Source organism: Heteronotia binoei, chromosome 14, assembly GCF_032191835.1.
Source record: "Heteronotia binoei isolate CCM8104 ecotype False Entrance Well chromosome 14, APGP_CSIRO_Hbin_v1, whole genome shotgun sequence".
Lineage (NCBI taxonomy): Eukaryota > Metazoa > Chordata > Lepidosauria > Squamata > Gekkonidae > Heteronotia > Heteronotia binoei.
This window is the reverse complement of record NC_083236.1, coordinates 71,195,479-71,218,174: the sequence shown is the minus strand read 5'-3', so window position 1 is coordinate 71,218,174 and position 22,696 is coordinate 71,195,479. Positions and strand designations below refer to the sequence as shown.

Here is a 22,696-nt window from a genome sequence, read left to right as displayed (position 1 = left end):
CTGCACAAGGCAGGACGCTCACAAGTACTTCCCCCTAAATTCACAGGAGCTTCATTGCTGTCAGAAGGAAGAAGGGAGGAAGGAGAGGTAGACAGAAAGCAACTTTAACTTCAAGTGCATTTGCCAAGCTGCTGGCTGGCTTGGAGAAGTGATTTAAACAGACAACTGCCTTTTATAAGATGGGGGAGGGGGGCTTGAAGAGCCGCAGGGGGCACCCCTGCTTTACAAGAGCGGGCCAGGAAAGGCCCCCCCCCTTAAGTGAGGCAACCAGGCTTAGGGCTACCTCTCCCAAAACGGTGGGCCCCACTTCTTGTGCTGCCACCACAGACGAGGGAGTGAAATGAGCACACAAACAGCTCTCCAAAGCACAGATCTCTTGTCAAGCTGCATCTCCTTCGCTCTGCCTCAGACAGCAGGGTGGGGTCCAGCCCCAGCCCCACAGGATCCATTGGGGCCCAGGTCCCTAGAAGGGGAGCCAAGGCCTGGCCTGCTCTGAGGAGCACCAGCAGGCCTTCACAGCTCCTCCCTGGGCAGAGGCCTGCTATTTTTACCCTGAGTGGCAGCAGTAAGCAGCAATGACCCCGGCCTGCTGAGGACAGCTTCCTTAAGCAAAAGGAGACGCACAGAGTAACCCTCAGCTTCCCATGAATTGGAGAGGCCCTCAGCCGCAGGAAGACCTGGTCCTTCTCTCCTCTTGCCTGACTCAGGGACAGAGAAGCAGCCTCTGGCCAGAGGAGACAGCTGTGCACCCCACACAGCTGGCCCCAAAGGGTTCAGTGCCAGTCCCTAGGCCTAGACAGGAATCCCCTCGTGCTTTAAGGAAACCCACAAGGTTTTCAGGGAAGGCAAGTCTTGTGAGCCTCTCAGGTGCTCATGGAATGGAATCGTAGCTCTTCTGCAGCAGATCCATGTCCCTCTGGAACGAGGTGCCCAGGCCTGGAACAGGAGGGGCCTCTGGGTATACGTCAAGTGCCCTCCCTTGGCAAATGCGCTGGTTTGGTTGCGTGCATGGGTGAGACTGGAGAACAAAAGAAAGTTAGCAATAGAGGGATAGGATCTTAAAGCAGGGTGGCACGCAAACGTGGTATAACCTCAAAGGACACAAATACTTTAGTAATCATCTGATACGTAAATCATTACTGGTCTGTTGGGAAAAGATAAAAAAGAATATATATAGTAAGACCCCAATATGGCTTTCTTCCACCAAGGCATCTATTCAACCACAATTTCTTCTAAAGTCTAAGATTTTGAGATATCAAGGCTTATTAAACCATGCTGATACTCTAAAACCGATTGAAGAGCTAGGAAACAAAGGTGTAAAAATGGATTGGTGGCTAGCAACGCAGATTAAAGCAACATTTAATAAAAAGTAATTGGTTTTTATAAAGAGAACTTTGATTTTGATAAACTGTTAACAGGCAAGGAAAGTAAGCTCATAAATTTTTTTCATAATTATCTTATGCAAATGAAATTAGAGGATGAGACCATTAAAGGATGATAAAATGGTCACAAAATTTGGAACAAAATATAGAGCTTGGAACAATGGGCACAACTGTGGCAGGTTAACTGTAAGATATCCAAATCGGTGGATTATAGAGAAAACTTATTCAAGATGTTCCACAGATGATACAGCACACCAGTGTGGCTAGCCAAGATATATACAGGTGTATTGCCAAAATGTTGGAAATGTGATTCCAACATAGGTACGTTTTATCATTTGTGGTGGATGTGTAGGGTGAAAACATACTGGGCTAGTCCATGAACTCCTTCAAGCAGTGCTTAAAACGGCAATTCTGTTCAAACCTGGAATCTTTTTATTAAGTTTAGTTAAGAAAGAAGTGGGGGAAAAAATGTACATGGGGTGACCCATGTTGTAACAGCCGCCAGGATATTGTATGCAAAATATTGGAGACTGGAAAAAACTCCAAAGACGGAAGAATTAGTAGGAAAAGTCTTCCAAGTTGCAGAACTAGATATACTCTCAGCATTAGTGAGTGGGAAAACAAAACAATCAGCCACAGAAAAATGGGCCAAATTATATGATTGGATTCAGAAAGGAGTAAAGAATGAGCAATAGCAATATTAGTAATAGGTTTAAATTGGAAGAATAATTTATAATAGGGTAAATAAATTATAAATGGTGGAATGACGGCATAAGTTTAGTAAGTGTTATAAGTGTAATAACTACCTTTGTTCTGTTTTTTTAAACGATTTTTGGTTTTCTTTCTAAAGGATTATGAATCAGGATGTAATGTAAAGTATACTGATGTAATGTTATGATATATGGTACGTATAATTATAAATCAATAAAACTTTTTAAATCAGAGTGCCCTCCCTTCGCGCTGCCAGGCGGGCCAGCCAGATCTTAGAGGCAGCCCACAGGCTAGACGTGTCTCTTGGCAGAAACCCCTCCTGCGATGCCTCCGTGAACATCTGCTCTTGGCACTGATCACCCAAGTCCAGCTGACATTCGCGCTCCAGCTAGAGGCAGCTTGGGTTTTCAGCCTGTGAAATGGGGACTCCACTGACTAACATCAGACAAGCGGGAAGTGAACACACAGTAAAAAACCGGTTAGCTAACAGTGCTGACCATTACGTTTTGCAAATCATCAGAAGCAGTGCCCCCAAAGGTGCATTTATCAATAGACAAAAGCACCTAAAATTAGCCAATAGCAACACTTTTTTCCCTTTTGACCTTCGGGGATTCTGTTAAATGACTTCAAAAATTTTAATTTTAAAAGTGTTATATTCTTTCAATTCAAGGCTCAAAAAATTCAAGACATTAAGAGAAGCAACACTTTACTTTCACAACAGCCTTAGAAGTCCATCTTAAGTTAGCCAAAAATCAATAGCGCTGTATCTGTGCCACGAGTCTGGGATGCAGTCGATTAGGACCTTCGCAGAGACTCTGATGGGTGGGAGGCTCACAGCTGGATGGAAGTCGACATGTTCCAGGTTCAGCCCAGTTCTCCCACTTGGATTTCCATCTCCACAAAGGTGCCAGCAGGCAACTGCTCAAGCTACTTTGCCCGCTTCTCTTCATCCTCCCCCACCCCCATCAGAAGGTGGCATTTTTTTCAAAGCTGCAGAATTCTCCTGCTGTAGGAGTCTGGAAAACTTTGCAACATGCCCGCCACCACCGGAGGAACAGAGAACAGCAACCTAAGGTGAGGGGCAGCCCCTTCTCCGCTGGAATGAAAGGGCTGGCACCCGTCTGCCACCACAGCCCTGGGGGGCGTTTGAAGACTGCATTTAGAAGCCGGCTTGGATCTCAGCACACAACACCCCATTGGCTGTGGGTCGCTCCAGCACTCCAAAGCATCAGTTCCCGCCCAAGAGAGCCAGCCCCTGCAGTCTTCAACCCTCTAGAGGCCACTGACCATTCTGCCTCAAAGGAAGCCAGAAGCCTCAGGCCCCTGTGAGATTTCTTCCCAGCCTTGATTGTGGCCAGTCTCCAGCGTCTGAGAATCGTCAGGAGAAAGAAGCAAATGGAGCCGAGGGGGAGAGGAAGGGGAGCTGGACTCGGGCAGGGTCCGAGGACATCTGGCTTCACCTGCTTCGGATTTCAGCTACCCCGGCCTCCTGCAGCCTGGAAGGCCCAGAGGTGGCTTGGCTGGCTGCCCTTCTGCAGCAGAGACCGCCCTCACACCCCATGCGGCCATGGCCGGGGAGCTCCTTTACGTGCCAAACTTCTTCTGGTAGACGGGTGGGGGCAGCTGGGCTTTGATGTCCATCATCGGCCGCTCCACCACCACCAAGGAGTTCTCCTCCAGCAGGTCCACAAACAACAGCGGCTGCAGGGAAAGGGCAAGAAGCTGGCAGCGGCCTTTGGGCTGCAGGGGCTGGCCTCACTGCCATTCCCCAGGGAGGCTGCTGGCAACTCCAGCAGGCCAAGCTGGAAGCCAGGCCGCTGGCGGTACCGGGCCAGCCCGAGGTGCCCACCAAATTCCCACCCGCTCTCTGCCACGCAGATGGGCCCACCTGATACTTCTTGCAGATCTTGAAGGCGTGGGCACTGCCATGTCGGGCCTTCTCAGACAGCTGCTTCAACGATGGCTGGTTGCACAAAACGGCCGTGTCTTCCGGTAGTGGCTGGAGAGGAGAGATGTTTTCCAGCAGCTACATCATAGAGCTGGAAGGGACCTCCAGGGTCATCCAGTCCAACCCCCTGCACAATGCAGGGATCTCCCAAACACCTCCCCCTAAATTCACAGGATCCTCATTGCTGTCAGGTGGCCCTCTAGCCTCTGTTTAAAAACCTCCGAGGAAGGAGAGCCCACCCCCTCCCAAGGAGGAAGCCTGTTCCACTGAGGAATTGCTCTAGCGGTCAGGAAGTTCTTCCTAATGTTGAGCTGGAAACTCTTTTAATTTCAACCCATTGGTTCTGGTCCCACCTTCGGGGGCCACAGAGAACAATTCCACACCATCTTCTCTAAGACAGCCCTTCAAGTACTTAAAACATCCCCAGCTCCTTCAACCTTTCCTCATAGGACTTTGTCTCCAGACCCCTCACCATCTTTGTCGCCCTCTTCTAGGCCCGTTCCAGCTTGTCTATATCCTTCTCAAAATGTGGTGACCAAAACTGAGCACAATATTCCAGGTGAGGTCTTATCAGAGCAGAGCAAAGCGATACCATCACATCACGTGATCTGGACACTATGCTTCTGTGGATACAGCCCCAAATGGCATTTGCCTTTGTTGTGAATGTCCAGGAATATGTGACGCCACCTCGTACTGAATCAGTCAGTACTGTCTACTCGAAACTGGCAGCAGCTCCCCAGGGTCTCAGGCAGATCCTCACCATGGCAAGCAGATGCTCTGCCTCTGAGCCACAGCCATTCCCAAGGGGGGGAGAAATCCACGTTTCTGAGCATCACTCTTTCCCTTTGAGGGAGCAGCACACACGCTCTGGTCGTAGTCTGGCATGGGACTCTGTTGGGGTAGGAAGGGCCTAGCCCCACGCCATCCTGCATCAGTAGCCTTGTGGTCTTCTGCTTCTAGCCCCACTGGTGGACCTCCTGATGGCACCTGGGGTTTTCTGGCCACTGTGTGACACAGAGTGTTGGACTGGAGGGGCCACTGGCCTGATACAACATGGCTTCTCTTATGTTCTTATGGATTGGCTAAACATCTGGAGCATAGGTCCATTAGTGGCTATCAGCCACAAGGTATAGACAGAACTCTCTGTCTGGGGCAAGTGATGCTCTGTATTTTTGGTGCTGGGGGGGGAGGCAACAGTGGGAGGGCTTCTTATGTCCTGGCCCCACTGATGGACCTCCTGATGGCACCTGGGTTTTTTGGCACCTTTGTGACACAGAGTGTTGGACTGGATGGGCCACTGGCCTGAGCCAACAGGGCTTCTCTTATGTGACACAGAGTGTTGGACTGGAGGGGCCACTGGCCTGAGCCAACAGGGCTTCTCTTATGTGACACAGAGTGTTGGACTGGAGGGGCCACTGGCCTGATCCAACAGGGCTTCTCTTATGTGACACAGAGTGTTGGACTGGAGGAGCCATTGGCCTGATCCAACAGGGCTTCTCTTATGTTCTTATGTGACACAGAGTGTTAGACTGGAGGGGCCATTGGCCTGATCCAACATGGCTTCTCTTATGTTCTTATGTGACACAGAGTGTTGGACTGGATGGGCCACTGGCCTGAGCCAACAGGGCTTCTCTTATGTGACACAGAGTGTTGGACTGGAGGGGCCACTGGCCTGAGCCAACAGGGCTTCTCTTATGTGACACAGAGTGTTGGACTGGAGGGGCCACTGGCCTGATCCAACAGGGCTTCTCTTATGTGACACAGAGTGTTGGACTGGAGGGGCCACTGGCCTGATCCAACAGGGCTTCTCTTATGTGACACAGAGTGTTGGACTGGAGGAGCCATTGGCCTGATCCAACAGGGCTTCTCTTATGTTCTTATGTGACACAGAGTGTTAGACTGGAGGGGCCATTGGCCTGATCCAACATGGCTTCTCTTATGTTCTTATGTGACACAGAGTGTTGGGACTGGAGGGGCCATTGGCCTGATCCAACATGGCTTCTCTTATGTTCTTATGTGACACAGAGTGTTGGACTGGATGGGCCACTGGCCTGAGCCAACAGGGCTTCTCTAATGTTCTTATGTGACACAGAGTGTTGGACTGGATGGGCCACTGGCCTGATCCAACATGGCTTCTCTTATGTTCTTATGTGACACAGAGTGTTGGACTGGAGGGGCCATTGGCCTGATCCAATAGGGCTTCTCTTATGTTCTTATGTGACACAGAGTGTTGGACTGGAGGGGCCATTGGCCTGATCCAACATGGCTTCTCTTATGTTCTTATGTGACACAGAGTGTTGGGACTGGAGGGGCCACTGGCCTGAGCCAACAGGGCTTCTCTTATGTGACACAGAGTGTTGGACTGGATGGGCCACTGGCCTGATCCAACAGGGCTTCTCTTATGTTCTTATGTGACACAGAGTGTTGGACTGGATGGGCCACTGGCCTGATCCAACAGGGCTTCTCTTATGTTCTTATGTGACACAGAGTGTTGGACTGGATGGGCCACTGGCCTGAGCCAACAGGGCTTCTCTTATGTGACACAGAGTGTTGGACTGGAGGGGCCACTGGCCTGAGCCAACAGGGCTTCTCTTATGTGACACAGAGTGTTGGACTGGATGGGCCACTGGCCTGATCCAACAGGGCTTCTCTTATGTTCTTCTGTGACACAGAGTGTTGGACTGGAGGGGCCATTGGCCTGATCCAACAGGGCTTCTCTTATGTTCTTATGTGACACAGAGTGTTGGACTGGAGGGGCCACTGGCCTGATCCTACAGGGCTTCTCTTATGTGACACAGAGTGTTGGACTGGAGGGTCCATTGGCCTGATCCAATATGGCTTCTCTTATGTTCTTCTGTGACACAGAGTGTTGGACTGGAGGGGCCACTGGCCTGACCCAACAGGGCTTCTCTTCTGCAGGGACTGCATGAGGAGGCCCGCCCACCTTCCCCCACTCACCAGGGACTTGTCCAGAAGGCAGAGCATGTGAGTGTCATGCAGCAGCACCTGGTCATCCTGCTTGGGGGGGAAAGCGATGTGAGTGATGGGCGTGTCCCGCTCCAGCCAGTCGCAGTGCAGCCCCTGCTGCTGCACCTTGCGGCTCCAGGGCGTGTACGCTTTGTCCAGGATGCTGAACTCAAGCACCTGGAAAAGAGAGAAGGGGTGCCCCTCTGCTCAGCTGCACTGCAGACGCTGAACGTGTCGAAGAGACCCTTTGACAAAGGCAGAAGTGGGGATGACTGAGGACAAAGCATTCTGCGTTTGTGTGAAAGGCAAGAGCGGCAGCTGGCGATTCTTGGGCAACCAGCGAGGGGGGATCAGAAGAGCAGGGGGGGAGGGGCAGCACAGAACATCCCCTCCAGCACACCAAAACACAGGAGGCTTCACCTGCTGGTCTGAATGGGCAACGACGAGGTTGTTGGTCACTGGATGAATAGCCAGGGCAGTCACGGGGCAGTTGTATGCAGGCAGGACGCAGTGAGGCTGGACGGACAAAGAGAGGCGTTATCAAGAGCAGACAGCGAACTGGCCAGCCTGAACTCAGCCAGCTCCCGCCCTCCCTTGCTGGGCGGCCCCACAAGCAAGGTCCTCCTGCCTCTGCGAGGGGAGGGCTGGGCTCACCTTGGCTCTTTGCAGGTTGTAGACATTGACTGTCCCGCCTCCACTCGCAACAGCCAACCACCTGTCATCAGCACTCACAGCCAGCAAGACAGCAGCTTCCGGGGACTCTGCAGGGGCAGGAAACAGGAGCCAGGAATGAAGCTGTCCCAGAAAGCAAGTTCATGGAGCCAGTGCATCAAGGGGAGGGAGGGAGGGAGGTCAGCTCTGCTCTTGGAAAGGGCGCCAGAAAACTGTCCCTGGGACTCTTCCAACGACTGAACGAGGCGAAGGCATCAGGAGACAAGAATATGGCCCCATTCCTTACAGATAACACACTCGGCGCTCATTGAGTTGGGACCACCGGCATGGCTGGCTTATGGGCAGCAGACAGAGGTCTCTTTGCCACAGCGTTAAGGAGGCTCACCAAGAACAAACAAGCTGCCACCACATCCGGTGAAATGTGCAAACAGCTGGGTTCAAATCCTCCCACAGCCATAAAGCTGAAGGAGTGACTTAGCGGTAGCCACACACAATCCGCTTAACCAACCTCGCAGGTCAGTTGGGAGAATAAAAACATAAGAAGAAGAAGAAGATATTGGATTTATATCCCGCCCTCCACTCCGAAGAGTCTCAGAGCGGCTCACAATCTCCTTTATCTTCCTCCCCCACAACAGACACCCTGTGAGGTGGGTGGGGCTGGAGAGGGCTCTCACAGCAGCTGCCCTTTCAAGGATAACCTCTGCCAGAGCTCTGGCTGACCCAAGGCCATGCCAGCAGGCGCAAGTGGAGGAGTGGGGAATCAAACCCGGTTCTCCCAGATAAGAGTCCGCACACTTAACCACTACACCAAACCCTGTTGGATCAGGCCAGTGGATCAGCCCTGTTGGATCAGGCCAGTGGCCCACCCAGTCCAACACTCTGTATCACATAAGAACATCAAAGAAGCCCTGTTGGATCAGGCCAATGGCCCCTCCAGTCCAACACAGTGGCCAAAAAACCCAAGTGCCATCAGGAGATCCGTCCGTCAGTGGGGCTAGAAGCCCTCCCACTGTGCCCCCCAAGCACCAAGAATACAGAGCATCACTGCCCCAGACATAAGAACAGAAGAGAAGCCCTGTTGGATCAGGCCAATGGCCCATCCAGTCCAACAGTCTGCATCACACAGAGGCCAAAAAAAAACCAGGGGCCATCAGGAGGTCCATCAGTGGGGCCAGGACACTAGAAGCCCTCCCCCTGTTTCCCCCCTCCCCAAGCACCAAGAATACAGAGCACCACTGCCTCAGAGAGAGTCGCATCTATACCTTGTGGCTAATAGCCACTGATGGACCTCTGCTCCAGATGCTTATCCAATCCCCTCTTGAAGCTGTCTGTGCTTGCAGCCACCACACCTCCTGTGGCAGTGAATAAAACCACCTCTGCCAAGCCTGACGTCCCGGGATGAACAGTTCCTTCTTGTTTGTTTGCTTTTTAGAGCACTAAAATTCTTATTGGTTCTTGTTTTTTTAATGTACTAACCAGAATAGCCCCCCCTCCCCCCACTGAGAGAAAAAGGTGCTCTCACCTGAGCTGGGCTGCAGGGTGTACAGATGTTTGCAGGATCCCGACTGCAAGAGCTTGAGGATGTGCACAGAGCCCCGATCCGACGCCACAAACAGCCGAGTCGAGTCCACAGAGAACAGAAGCTGGTGTGCTCCACGAGCTACCTTTGGCACCTTGGGAACCTTCAGGGAGATGAGGCAGGGTCAGCACGGCTGCCCCCTGGCTCCAGAGGCCCAACCCCTGCTCCCCACCACTCACCCGCTGGAGGGCAAAGTGCTCGCCAGACAGCTGGGCCCTGTAGAGGCACAGTCGGGAAGCCGTGGAGTAGGCGATCCAGGTGCCGTAGGCAGAGACACAGCTGCTGCGGATGTGCTCAGGGCCCTGGCGAGAGAAGAGGGGTGAAGCAAACAAGGGCTTCATCCCCCGGCCAGGGGGAAGCAGCCCAAATCTTTGCAGCAGCCAAGCCCACAACTGTGGGGAACTCAGCCTCTTTCAGGACCACTGTGGATTACTGCAGCCCCCTGGATGCAAGGGAATTTGGGCCTGGTACTAACAAATGGGACACGTTTTAACTGGGCATTTGCTTGTTGCCCATCCAGTCACCAGAGAGGAGGCAAGGCAAGAACTGAAACACACCAGCACCTTCCTAGCCGATGCCCTCACCTTGTTCTTGAGCTGGAGCAGGTGCTCAGGGGGGCTGGACACTGGCAAGACTTCCCCGTCTCTTCCTGGAGCAAGAAACAAGAGTAGCTAGACACACTGAGCCAGGGCCCAGAGGCTGGGGACTCAGGACAGACAGCAAGAGCAAAATTTGCCCATGAGCCAGAGTGGGCCCAAATCCCTTCTGCACCTCCTTGACAACCCCCCCAGCTAGAGAGACAGAGAAGGTTCCACCTGGGCAAGATGCTGCCCAAGGGCATGTGTGCCTAAAAAGCTTTGGACCACACCATTTGCTCTCACCTGTGGCATTGGTGGCCCCAAGTCTCCAGAGCTCCAGATGTTGTGGGTACTGGAAGAGGAGGAGACGGGCTTTCCTGGCACACGAGACAAGGCGCCTCTGCAAAGCAGAAAGGCGCAGCGTCAGAGCAGGAGAGCAGCCTTCCTTCCCCAGCACAAAATGGGTCTGCATCCTTCTGGGGGAAGGGGGGGACTAGCACAACTTGTGGCACAAGCAGCTGCAGGGCTCCAGCCCAGCGACTCACATGGGGGAAGGTGACTTTCCGAACAGCGGCTTCGTAGCTCCGGAACTCCACTTTCTCCATGAGTGGCCGGATCACCAGCTGCCCATCTAATCCTGGAGGAGGAGGAGAAGGTGGCAGCCATATGTCAAACCAGGCCACGTCACTGCAGATGAGCGCCCCCACCACAGGCGGGAGAGAGAATTTCCCTGCTGCACTCTACCTCCGCTGATGAGCGCTGTGGCCGTGTGTGCCACAGCCCTCACATCATGCGTGTGGTACTGGAATGGCTTTGTCCGCACCCACTGGCGATTGGCACTGCCCGCCTTCACTGGAAGCAGCTGGAACTGGTACACAGCCCCCTCCGATGTGCCAACTACAAGGCTGTCTTCTGCCTGCAAAGGGAAGGAGGAAGAACACGAGGGTCACTTAGGGCACCTAGGGTGAGCCAGCTGGGCAGGCAGCACCGAGCAGTGTAGACAGAGGAGGTGCGACTGCTGCAAGAAAACACCACGTTTAGTTTTATGTTCAAGTCACACAACACCCGACACACAGCTCCCTGCAGGAGAGCGAAGGTCCATCTCACTCTGTCACCGGGTTGCCTGCAGCAGACTGTCAGCTGCCCCAACAAGGATATCAGGCCAGACCCCAAAACGTTGTCTTCCTGCTTTTGCTGCCCCTCCAAAGAGGCCACTGCCTAACAGGAGTGCTTTTGCCCACTGCAACCAACAGGCCTGTCCCACCCCCGTTTCCCTCTGGAGGGACTGTGCTCATACAAACCCCTGGACTTGGTTGAAAGTGCCCCCTGCAGTCTGGCTCCACAGGTTTATTCGGCAGCAAGCAGTTCTACCTTGGGGAAGAATGTTCTGGCATTTCCCCCCATGGCTCACCTGACTACTCCACTGGTTCATGGAACGACTTGTGAGTAAGAAAACTATCAATATACCACCCTGTACGTCAGTCCTCCCACAGGATGCATCAGGAGCTCCTCATGTTGTTGTTCTTCTTTCTCCAGCTTCAATGCATATCCCCACCCCTTGGCTAAAGCCTTCGGGGTTCCAGTCCCCTACCTCAGAGGCAGCCAAGGACAGCACGGCAGAGCTGCTGACAACAGACGTCTGGAGCAGCGTCTCCATCTCCGAATCCCAGAACTGCACCCTCCCGGAGGAATCCGCACTGACTATGGTGCCGTCTGACAGGAAGACCACACTCCACACTACGCACTCCCGGTTGTGGGCGCCTGTCAGGCGTCTGTCCACAAGAAGCCGATGGACTGCACGGCCTGCAAACAAGACAACAGAGACTGCAAGGGGGAAAAGAGCAATGTGGACCCCCAGGACCTGGCAGGACAGAAGCAAAGAGCCTGCATGGTCTTTCTTCCCACCGACATAACCAGTTCTAAGGCAGCAGACCCTTTACAGAGGGAGAAGGAAAGACAAGGGGATTGCCAACATGACCTATCCAAACACCATCATCAGCAAGCAGAAATGCATCTGTTGTCTGAGAGTAATCTGTATGGATCCTCTTTGGTGGCCTGCTCAAGCAAAATGCTCCTTCCCGGATTCTGATAAACCGCTAAGGGAGGAAGCACATGGCCACAGTGCAGCCACCCAGAACGCCCACATCTGTGACCTGTTGTGCCAGCTGGACCTGTGCCAACACAGACCAGAACTGCCACCCTTGGGTGTTAAAGATCACAGTGGACCACAAAGGGAGAGGAGGTCTCTAGCTTCAGTTCCCAAACTAAAGGACGTAAACTTGACCCATGGGGATTCTCCTCTCCCACCCCATTTCCCTGGCCATCCATGGCAGCTCTAGCCATCCTGATTCTGACTCACCTGACTGGACATTAAAAACCCGGATGACATCAATGGAGCCAGCAGCAATCTTGGCCCCGGAGGCGTGCCAGAAGAGGGACACGATGCGGCCTGCAGGCAAGATGAAACTCTTAGAGGCAAGACTGGTGGAGTGAGAGAGGCCCCTCTAGGAGCTTCAAACAGCCCCAATGAGCACAGTCTCTTCTTGTGGGCCAGCGAACCTCAAAGCACACAGAGCCGCTCTGAAGCCCTGGCACCTACGTGCACCCCATGCAAAATATTTTTCCACACACTCTTTTTCAAAGCAGCTCCCAAGAGGGAAGTGGCCAGGACAATGGCAGACTCTCCCCCTTGTGTTCTGGAGTCCTTTGAACTGGATGCCCCTTTCTGCAGCTTTTCCAGCAGTGCAATATCTTTCCCAAGATGGACTGGGCTAGATAACCCAGGAGGTCCTTTCCAACTCTGTGGTTCTATGTGTACAGCTTGAGTCATTCCACCTCCAAAGAGGAACCACAGGGCTGGAAAGGGGGCAAAAAAAAAGACAAAATACCATAGAAATTGACAAAAACTTCTGTATGAAGGAAATCCCTAAAATGTACAGTTTAGGGGCAAGATAACTAAAAGAAAACATGATAGAGGTTTATAACATTATAGACAAGATATGAGAGGAAAAGATTAAGAGAAAAAAAGGGAAAAGAGTTTTTTTTTCATGTTTCTGTAATACTGAAAATTAGCACATTCGATTACATATGCGGGCTGCAAAATTATAAAGGATCAAAAAAAGGTCTATCTTCAAACAAATTAACTTGAAGAACTCCACTGCGAGTGCAGGGATAACCACTAGGCCAGGTAACTGCAAAAAGGAACAACAACAACAAAAGCCTGGGGAAGCCCACTGAGGAATACTGCCCCCTAGGCTGATCCCGCATTCAGCAGGCGATTGAACTAGATGGCCAGTATGGCCCCTTTCAGCTCTGTGATTCTATGATCAGTTAGATTAGAAGACGAAGTGGAGCCTCCAGGATGCAAGGCGTCTCTGGTGCCCGTTGCTAGAGACAAATAACCAGAGATGGTTTGGACCTCTGCAGCCCTGCATGTAGGCCTTCTCTGGTCAGCTGGATGGCCGCAGTAACAACACTGGCTATTGGTCCAGTTGTCCACCCGTACCCCTATACACAACCTTTTTGCCGATCCAAACTCCTCTCAAACTGGATCCTTTCTGGTAAGACATGGAAGAGCTTAATGGATCCATCCTCACATCCAACCTGTACGAAAGAGAACACGAATCAGCTTTCTCCCCTCTACCAAACGGCACGGGGGAGGGGAGGATGCCATCGCTACAAGTGGAGACAGTTCCTAGGGAGCAGTCACAAAAGCACCTGCTGCTCACCAATCACAAGCCTTTCCAAAGCAGAGCTGGGAGCCAGGCTTCTTCTGCCTCCTCACAGTCACCTGCAGGACATCCGGTGGACAACAGACCACAGCTGCTTATGCCCTGCTCAGGAGGCATCTTTTGCTAAGGGGGTGGGACAAGAGGCACTCACCGCTAACTGAGTCCCAGTTGGATCAGCCACCATGCTCCAAAGAGGACCTCCAAAGGCATCCAATGTATATTTGACACACAGCTTCTCCAAGTCATATTCAATGATCTCTCCACTGAGGCCTGCGCCAAAGAGCCGATTTTCTCCAGCCCAGCAGAGAGACTCCGGGATCTTCATCTCATGGCCTGGAATAACCTGAGGAAAATGAACAAATGGGGGAAGATGCAAGATGGGAAGTCTTCAACAGAACTTGCTAGTCTGAGGGCAGGGCTCTTCCAGAACACCACTGAGGGAACATTGCCAGTCTGCTGTACATGGGCCAGGGAGCCCTGAACGTCAGGAAAGCAATTCAGGGGCTTTCCATCTTTGACAGGGAGAACAGTCTGTGACAGCTTTTCCCCCTTTGTCAATCCCCTCTGATAAGAAGCATCATCTTCTCCAGGGAAAGAAAGAGTCGGTGTTGCCCACAAACCAGGATAGGGCTGCTGGGGGGGAAGGGCGCAGTGTGGCGTCCACCCAGGGGAACAGCAAAGTCCGGGGAAGTGTGTCTGCCTATGTGGGGGAAAGAAGTGGTACCTTTTCCTGGAAGCTGTTTGCTTGCAGATTGTATATCTCAACAGAGCCATCGATGTGGCCGACGGCCAGGCAGCTGGAGGAGTGAGCAGCTAGGCAGCGGATCCCGGCTGGCAGGAAGTTAAAGAGCCGCACACGGTGCACCTGGAACTCCCCCATGGCGACAGCAGCAGCAGCCCTGCGAGGAAGTGTGAGAGAGAGGAGGAGAAGAAAATATTGGATTTATGCCCCACCCCTCACTCTGAATCTCAGCGTCTCAGAGCGGCTCACAATCTCTATCTCCCCCCCCCCCACAACAGACACCTTGTGAGGGAGGTGGGGCTGAGAGAGCTCTCACACCAGCTGCCCTTTCAAGGACAACACTTGAAAAAACTATGGCTAACCCAAGGCCATTCCAGCAGGTGCACGTGGAGGAGTGGGGGATCAAACCCGGTTCCTCCAGACAACGAGTCCGCACTCTTCACCACTACACCAAACCGGAGGGGGCATCTTCGTCAGGGCCCCGCGGGAAGGGCTCCCCCGCCAGGGTCCCCGATGAAGTGCCCCCCCTTAAAAATATGTTCGAAATGTTGATGACCTTTTCATAGCTTGAAAATATAACAGCAGTTCTTTATCTCCAGTATTTTTAGACCCAGTCCGCCACTGCCCCTTCCCCCCGCTTCGCTCCCCTTGCGGGACCCCCCGCGGAGCCACCCGGACTCTCCTCGGCCCAGCAAGAGCAGCCCCTCCCCCCGGGAGCTCCCGCCGGGAGGTGGCCCCCGCCCCTGCCCTGGCCGCCGCGAAGCAGAAGCGCCCCCACCTCGGGCTCGGACTCTCACACGTGCGCCCGCCGCCTGCCCCGGAAGCGGAAGCCAGGGGGCGGGACTTCCGGGAGGGGCGGAAGTGGTGGCAGCGGAGTGGCGGGAAGTTCGGGTGTCACTCGGCGGGCTCACGGGAGGTTCCGGCGGCCCGGCTTTCTCCTCCTCCTCCGTGGCCATGGTGCAGCTGCGGCTCTGCAGGTGAGAGGCCGGGAAGGGAGGGGGCTGGACCGACTAAGCCAGAAGCCACGCTGGGCCACGTCGGTGGCATCACTTGCCCAGACATGTTAAATCAGGACAGTGGCCCCTCCCGTCCCACACTCTGGGTCACACAGGGGCCAAAACCCGGGTGCCATCAGGAGGGCCATCGGTGGGGCTAGAACTCCAGAAGCCCTCCCACTTTGCCCCCCCACAAGCACCAAGAAGACAGAGCATCCCTGCCCCAGACATAACAACATCAGAGAAGCCCTGTTGGATCAGGCCAATGGCCCCTCCAGTCCAACACTCTGTGTCACATAAGAACATAAGAAAAGCCATGTTGGATCAGGCCAATGGCCCATCCAGTCCAACACTCTGTGTCACATAAGAGAAGCCATGTTGGATCAGGCCAATGGCCCCTCCAGTCCAACACTCTGGGTCACATAAGAACATAAGAGAAGCCCTGTTGGATCAGGCCAGTGGCCCCTCCAGTCCAACACTCTGTGTCACATAAGAACATAAGAGAAGCCCTGTTAGATCAGGCCAGTGGCCCCTCCAGTCCAACACTCTGTGTCACATAAGAACATAAGAGAAGCCCTGTTGGATCAGGCCAGTGGCCCCTCCAGTCCAACACTCTGTGTCACAGAAGAACATAAGAGAAGCCCTGTTGGATCAGGCCAGTGGCCCATCCAGTCCAACACTCTGTGTCACATAAGAACATAAGAGAAGCCCTGTTGGATCAGGCCAGTGGCCCCTCCAGTCCAACACTCTGTGTCACAGAAGAACATAAGAGAAGCCCTGTTGGATCAGGCCAGTGGCCCATCCAGTCCAACACTCTGTGTCACATAAGAACATAAGAGAAGCCCTGTTGGATCAGGCCAGTGGCCCCTCCAGTCCAACACTCTGTGTCACATAAGAACATAAGAGAAGCCCTGTTAGATCAGGCCAGTGGCCCCTCCAGTCCAACACTCTGTGTCACAGAAGAACATAAGAGAAGCCCTGTTAGATCAGGCCAGTGGCCCCTCCAGTCCAACACTCTGTGTCACAGAAGAACATAAGAGAAGCCCTGTTGGATCAGGCCAATGGCCCCTCCAGTCCAACACTCTGTGTCACATAAGAACATAAGAGAAGCCCTGTTGGATCAGGCCAGTGGCCCTTCCAGTCCAACACTCTGTGTCACATAAGAACATAAGAGAAGCCCTGTTAGATCAGGCCAGTGGCCCCTCCAGTCCAACACTCTGTGTCACAGAAGAACATAAGAGAAGCCCTGTTAGATCAGGCCAGTGGCCCCTCCAGGCCAACACTCTGTGTCACATAAGAACATAAGAGAAGCCCTGTTGGATCAGGCCAATGGCCCCTCCAGTCCAACACTCTGTGTCACATAAGAACATAAGAGAAGCCCTGTTGGATCAGGCCAGTGGCCCTTCCAGTCCAACACTCTGTGTCACATAAGAACATAAGAGAAGCCCTGTTAGATCAGGCCAGTGGCCCCTCCAGTCCAACACTCTGTGTCACAGAAGAACATAAGAGAAGCCCTGTTAGATCAGGCCAGTGGCCCCTCCAGTCCAACACTCTGTGTCACAGAAGAACATAAGAGAAGCCCTGTTGGATCAGGCCAATGGCCCCTCCAGTCCAACACTCTGTGTCACATAAGAACATAAGAGAAGCCCTGTTGGATCAGGCCAGTGGCCCTTCCAGTCCAACACTCTGTGTCACATAAGAACATAAGAGAAGCCCTGTTGGATCAGGCCAGTGGCCCCTCCAGTCCAACACTCTGTGTCACAGAAGAACATAAGAGAAGCCCTGTTAGATCAGGCCAGTGGCCCCTCCAGTCCAACACTCTGTGTCACAGAAGAACATAAGAGAAGCCCTGTTAGATCAGGCCAGTGGCCCCTCCAGTCCAACACTCTGTGTCACAGAAGAACATAAGAGAAGCCCTGTTGGATCAGGCCAATGGCCCCTCCAGTCCAACACTCTGTGTCACATAAGAACATAAGAGAAGCCCTGTTGGATCAGGCCAGTGGCCCTTCCAGTCCAACACTCTGTGTCACATAAGAACATAAGAGAAGCCCTGTTAGATCAGGCCAGTGGCCCCTCCAGTCCAACACTCTGTGTCACAGAAGAACATAAGAGAAGCCCTGTTAGATCAGGCCAGTGGCCCCTCCAGGCCAACACTCTGTGTCACATAAGAACATAAGAGAAGCCCTGTTGGATCAGGCCAATGGCCCCTCCAGTCCAACACTCTGTGTCACATAAGAACATAAGAGAAGCCCTGTTGGATCAGGCCAGTGGCCCTTCCAGTCCAACACTCTGTGTCACATAAGAACATAAGAGAAGCCCTGTTAGATCAGGCCAGTGGCCCCTCCAGTCCAACACTCTGTGTCACAGAAGAACATAAGAGAAGCCCTGTTAGATCAGGCCAGTGGCCCCTCCAGTCCAACACTCTGTGTCACAGAAGAACATAAGAGAAGCCCTGTTGGATCAGGCCAATGGCCCCTCCAGTCCAACACTCTGTGTCACATAAGAACATAAGAGAAGCCCTGTTGGATCAGGCCAGTGGCCCTTCCAGTCCAACACTCTGTGTCACATAAGAACATAAGAGAAGCCCTGTTAGATCAGGCCAGTGGCCCCTCCAGTCCAACACTCTGTGTCACAGAAGAACATAAGAGAAGCCCTGTTAGATCAGGCCAGTGGCCCCTCCAGTCCAACACTCTGTGTCACAGAAGAACATAAGAGAAGCCCTGTTGGATCAGGCCAATGGCCCCTCCAGTCCAACACTCTGTGTCACATAAGAACATAAGAGAAGCCCTGTTGGATCAGGCCAGTGGCCCTTCCAGTCCAACACTCTGTGTCACATAAGAACATAAGAGAAGCCCTGTTAGATCAGGCCAGTGGCCCCTCCAGTCCAACACTCTGTGTCACAGAAGAACATAAGAGAAGCCCTGTTAGATCAGGCCAGTGGCCCCTCCAGGCCAACACTCTGTGTCACATAAGAACATAAGAGAAGCCCTGCTGGATCAGGCCGTTGGCCCCTCCAGTCCAACACTCTGTGTCACATAAGAACATAAGAGAAGCCCTGTTGGATCAGGCCACTGGCCCATCCAGTCCAACACTCTGTGTCACATAAGAGCATAAGAGAAGCCCTGTTGGATCAGGCCAGTGGCCCCTCCAGTCCAACACTCTGTGTCACATAAGAACATAAGAGAAGCCATGTTGGATCAGGCCAATGGCCCCTCCAGTCCAACACTCTGTGTCACATAAGAGCATAAGAGAAGCCCTGTTGGATCAGGCCAGTGCCCCCTCCAGTCCAACACTCTGTGTCACATAAGAACATAAGAGAAGCCCTGTTGGATCAGGCCGTTGGCCCCTCCAGTCCAACACTCTGTGTCACATAAGAACATAAGAGAAGCCCTGTTGGATCAGGCCACTGGCCCATCCAGTCCAACACTCTGTGTCACATAAGAACATAAGAGAAGCCCTGTTGGATCAGGCCAATGGCCCCTCCAGTCCAACACTTTGTGTCACATAAGAACATAAGAGAAGCCCTGTTGGATCAGGCCAGTGGCCCCTCCAGTCCAACACTCTGTGTCACATAAGAACATAAGAGAAGCCCTGTTGGATCAGGCCAGTGCCCCCTCCAGTCCAACACTCTGTGTCACAGAAGAACATAAGAGAAGCCCTGTTGGATCAGGCCAATGGCCCATCCAGTCCAACACTCTGTGTCACCGAAGAACATAAGAGAAGCCCTGTTGGATCAGGCCAATGGCCCATCCAGTCCAACACTCTGGGTCACACAGGGGCCAAAACCCAGGTGCCATCAGGAGGTCCATCGGTGGGGCCAGGACACCAGAACCCCTCCCACTGTTGCCCCCCCCCCAAGCACCCAGAATACAGAGCATCCCTGCCCCAGACATAAGGACATAAGAGAAGCCATGTTGGGTCAGGTCAGTGGCCCATCCAGCCCAACACTCTGTGTCACACAGTGGCCAAAAAAAAAGGCGCCATCAGGAGGTCCATCAGTGGGGCCAGGACACTAGAAGCCCTCCCACTGTGCCCTCCCAAGCACCAAGAATACAGAGCATCACTTGTCCCAGACATAAGAACACCAGAGAAGCCATGTTGGATCAGGCCAGTGGCCCCTCCAGTCCAACACTTTGTGTTACACACTGGCCAAAACCCAGGTGCCATCAGGAGGTCCATCAGTAGGGCCAGGATGCTAGAAGCCCCCCCCCCCCCCCAGCACCAAGAATACAGAACATCTCTGCTCCAGACATAAGAACATAAGAGAAGCCATGTTGGATCAGGCCAGTGGCCCCTCCAATCCAGCACTCTGTCACACAGTGAGCAAAAACCCAGGTGCCATCAGGAGTTCCATCAGTGTATTCCAAGCTCCCGGAATACAGAGCATCACTGCCCCAGACAGAGCGTTCCAACAATACCCTGCGGCTAATAGCCACTGATGGACCTCTGCTCCAGATGCTTATCGAATCCCCTCTTGAAGCTGGCTATGCCTGTAGCTGCCACCACCTTCTGTGGCAGTGAATTCCATGTGTTAATCACCCTTTGGGTGAAGAAGTACTTCCTATATTGTACACAGATGGATGTGCAATATAGCACAGTCTCATGTGCTGTTTGTGAAGTGCACGGGCTGGGAAGGGTGTGGTGTTGACCTGCCCAGTAATTAAGACGTTCTGGATGTTCTAAACGAAATTCAGACCATAATTGGTTATAAGATTCCCCCTAAAACCAGAAATCATATTTCTAGATTTCTGGGCTGTTGAGGACATCCCAAGCGCAACTAGAAAACTTATCACCACCCTACTAATAACTGCAAAGATGGCTTTAGCTGCAAAATGGAAGGATGAAAAGAGCTCATACCTGGCACTTGGGCACCCAAAAAAAGTTTGGAATCTCTTGATGCTTGAAGAAATTACTAGCAGATTGGAAATGTCTCAAAATTGTGCTGATCGAAGCTCTTTTGATGTAAAATGGTTTCCTGTGATAGCTTATATGGAAGAGAATGGAATTGTACCACAATCCTTAATTACGTTATAATTTTTCTTGTTCTATTTATTAGAACAGATTTGTGGTCTACTTACCTTTTGTGATCTCCAGTTGGAATTAGTGCTTACTTATATCTTTGATGTATCAGCTAGTTATTAATGTAAATTCTTTGTTTGTTTTTTGTAAAAGCATTTATACTATTATCCACATTTACCAATTGTAAAATGTTATCTGTTATTTGTTGTATCTGTGGTATGCTTTAATTTGTTCCAGGTTACTCTATTCTCTTGATTGCTTTAATGTATCAGAAATATATTCTAAATAAAATAATTTTTATTTTTTTAAAAAGGGCATGTGGGGGGCAAGTCTTCCCGCTGGCCTGACCCTGCCTTGCCTTACCTTGCCTTGCAGGGCGAGCGATGGAGACCTGGCCGAGTGGCTGCTGCTGGAGCTGCAGGGCGAGGTGGAGGCCCGGAACGGGGCCGGCCTGGCGGGACGCCTGCTGGGGGACCTCCACTTCACCCGCCAGGTGAGCCCACCCTTCCCAGCAGCCTGTCCTCCTCCGCCACCACCCAGCCTTCACTGGGCATGAGGGCTCGGCCAGCCAGCCCTGGGCCTCCACACCCAGTTGGGTGGACTCTCATCTGGGATGACTGGATTCGATTCCACACTCCTCCTCCACCTACAGCTGCTGGGCAGTCCTGGGTCAGTCACAAGTTCTCTCAGAGCTGTTCTGCTCAAGAGCAGTTCTGTCAGAGCTCTCTCAGCCCCACTTGCCTCATAGGGTGTCTCTTGTGGGGAAAGGAAGGGAAAGGAGATTGTAAGCCGCTCTGAGACTCCTTTGGGTACTGAAGGGTGGGGTATAAATCCAATCTCTTCTTCTCCACCCTGCCTCTTTCCTTGCAGGGCACCCCAGTGCTGCTGGTGGGCCACCATATCCTCTATGGGAAGGTGGTGCGGCTGGAGAAACCTTTGGCTGTCCTGACCAAGGCAGGCGCTGCAAGTGAGGCTCCCCCTGCCTCCAGCCATTACTCAGCCGTGGCCCTCATCAAGAAGAAACTGCTCTTCAAGACCCGCCCAAAGCCCATCATCACCAACCTGCCCAAGAAGGCCTGAGGAGGCTGCCCTGCCGTGCTGTCCAAGAGAATCCCTGCCCTCACAGCCCCCCCCCCCCCATGATGGCTCCTCTCACCCAGAGATTAGGCTCCCCAGGACAGAGCCTCCAGCACCCTGAGGCACTTGGCTTGAAGAGACTGGCGGCCAGAGGACCCGCTCTGGAGCCTTAACACTGCAGATTGTTTGCCTGCGTTTGACTGCCTCTTTGGCAAAGTGGAGACAATTCTTGTCTTGACAAAGTTGCACCCGGCCTGTTATCTAGAGGCCATCCTCTTAGGGCCTCATGTGGCCACCAAGCAGGGCCTAAACCTCTGAAGCATCCCAAGGAACTGCTGGGGAACCGATTCTCTTGGCTTGGACTGGGCTAAGACAGCTCTATTTGTCCTGCTTTCCTGCTCCTTTCATGAGAAATGCAGGAGGATGCTGGAGTCCATTGCTCTGTGCTGTCTTTGGCAAGGAGGGAACCAGCTGGCAGCACAGCTTCTCTCCTCTCCCCCCGAACTCCTGTTGGCATCTTCTTCACCCTTCATCTTCTTCCCAACAGCCCTGGCTGCTCTCTGTTCTGGATAGGGGAGGTGCTTCAAAGGACTCAAACACAGCTGGCCTGACAAGGTATTTTTTTATTGTAACAAACTCAGAGTAAAAAAACAAGCTTTGACATTTTCAAAAAATGTGAAAAGGTAAAAAATAAATACGTTTACAAACCATTTCAATGTCATTGCTGAAGAGTACAAAAATCCCTACAAATCCTGTCTTAAATAAGAGAAACCTGAATGGCTCAGTGTAGAAGAAAGAGGGAGTTCTGGTCCCCGGGCTTCAGCCCCGCCCTTCTCGTGCCTGGGACCAGCACAGGCTGCAGAGGAAGCAGCAGCAAAAGCAGCATTTCCAGGCGGTTGCGAGGGGGAAGGAAGTGCAGCCGGGAAAAGGAATGCGGGTGGGAGTCCCACCTTGTGTCACAGTGCTGGGGGGCGGGCAGGCGGGCTGGCTACAAGAGCTGTCAAATGCACCTGCTCTGGCATGCATGTGCCCATGCATACACGCAGCTTCTCGAGTGTGCACCATTCAGTCTGGTGGGAGAGGGACCTGCCTTCAAAATGACCAGTGGGATTTGTCCAGATGGCTGCAGGGCACAGAGCAGCTCTGGCCATTTCCCCCTGCCTGGCAGCCTAAGGTCTGAGTACCACTGGCCTGAGCTGCAGGCTCTCAAAAGAAACCAACTTTTGCTAAGAGATTCTATGGGAGAAGGGACATCTGAACTTTCCAGCTTGTGCAGGCATTCCCTGAGGTAGGAG

General features: G+C 52.7%; 3 protein-coding genes across 3 annotated transcripts in view; 1 reads left to right on the top strand and 2 right to left on the bottom strand.

Annotated features, from left to right (window-relative positions):
• Positions 1-449, bottom strand: part of SNTB2 (syntrophin beta 2) — a 30,394-nt gene extending 29,945 nt beyond the window's left edge. Inside the window, exon 1 of the mRNA XM_060253875.1 lies at positions 284-449. Coding sequence (XP_060109858.1) covers positions 284-449 — 166 coding nt within the window. The remainder of the gene's footprint in view (positions 1-283) is intronic.
• Positions 450-2,709: 2,260 nt separating this feature from the next.
• Positions 2,710-14,468, bottom strand: UTP4 (UTP4 small subunit processome component). The gene is made up of 16 exons (XM_060254093.1): positions 14,293-14,468; positions 13,720-13,911; positions 13,356-13,440; positions 12,197-12,286; positions 11,429-11,640; positions 10,582-10,753; positions 10,383-10,474; positions 10,141-10,237; positions 9,844-9,908; positions 9,439-9,561; positions 9,203-9,362; positions 7,663-7,769; positions 7,429-7,524; positions 7,000-7,185; positions 3,982-4,092; positions 2,710-3,794 (listed from the first exon to the last, which is right to left on the bottom strand). The coding sequence occupies exons 1-16, from the start codon at positions 14,446-14,448 to the stop codon at positions 3,678-3,680; spliced, it is 2,061 nt and encodes a 686-aa protein (XP_060110076.1). The 5' UTR covers positions 14,449-14,468; the 3' UTR covers positions 2,710-3,677.
• Positions 14,469-15,141: 673 nt separating this feature from the next.
• CHTF8 (chromosome transmission fidelity factor 8) lies at positions 15,142-22,111 on the top strand. The gene is made up of 3 exons (XM_060254092.1): positions 15,142-15,287; positions 20,700-20,817; positions 21,195-22,111. Exons 1-3 carry the CDS (start codon positions 15,265-15,267, stop codon positions 21,402-21,404), a joined length of 351 nt encoding a protein of 116 aa, XP_060110075.1. The 5' UTR covers positions 15,142-15,264; the 3' UTR covers positions 21,405-22,111.
• The last annotated feature ends 585 nt before the right edge of the window (positions 22,112-22,696 follow it).

Coding starts and splice junctions, on each gene's coding strand:
- CHTF8 (XM_060254092.1), top strand. CDS start 15,265: ATGGTGCAGCTGCGGCTCTGCAG. Junction 15,288..20,699: donor GTGCAGCTGCGGCTCTGCAG/GTGAGAGGCCGG, acceptor CTTGCCTTGCAG/GGCGAGCGATGGAGACCTGG. Junction 20,818..21,194: donor ACCTCCACTTCACCCGCCAG/GTGAGCCCACCC, acceptor CTTTCCTTGCAG/GGCACCCCAGTGCTGCTGGT.
- UTP4 (XM_060254093.1), bottom strand. CDS start 14,448: ATGGGGGAGTTCCAGGTGCACCGTGTGCGGCTCTTTAACTTCCTGCCA. Junction 11,641..12,196: donor GGTTTTTAATGTCCAGTCAG/GTGAGTCAGAAT, acceptor TCTTGTTTGCAG/GCCGTGCAGTCCATCGGCTT. Junction 10,475..10,581: donor CACAGCGCTCATCAGCGGAG/GTAGAGTGCAGC, acceptor CTCCTCCTCCAG/GATTAGATGGGCAGCTGGTG.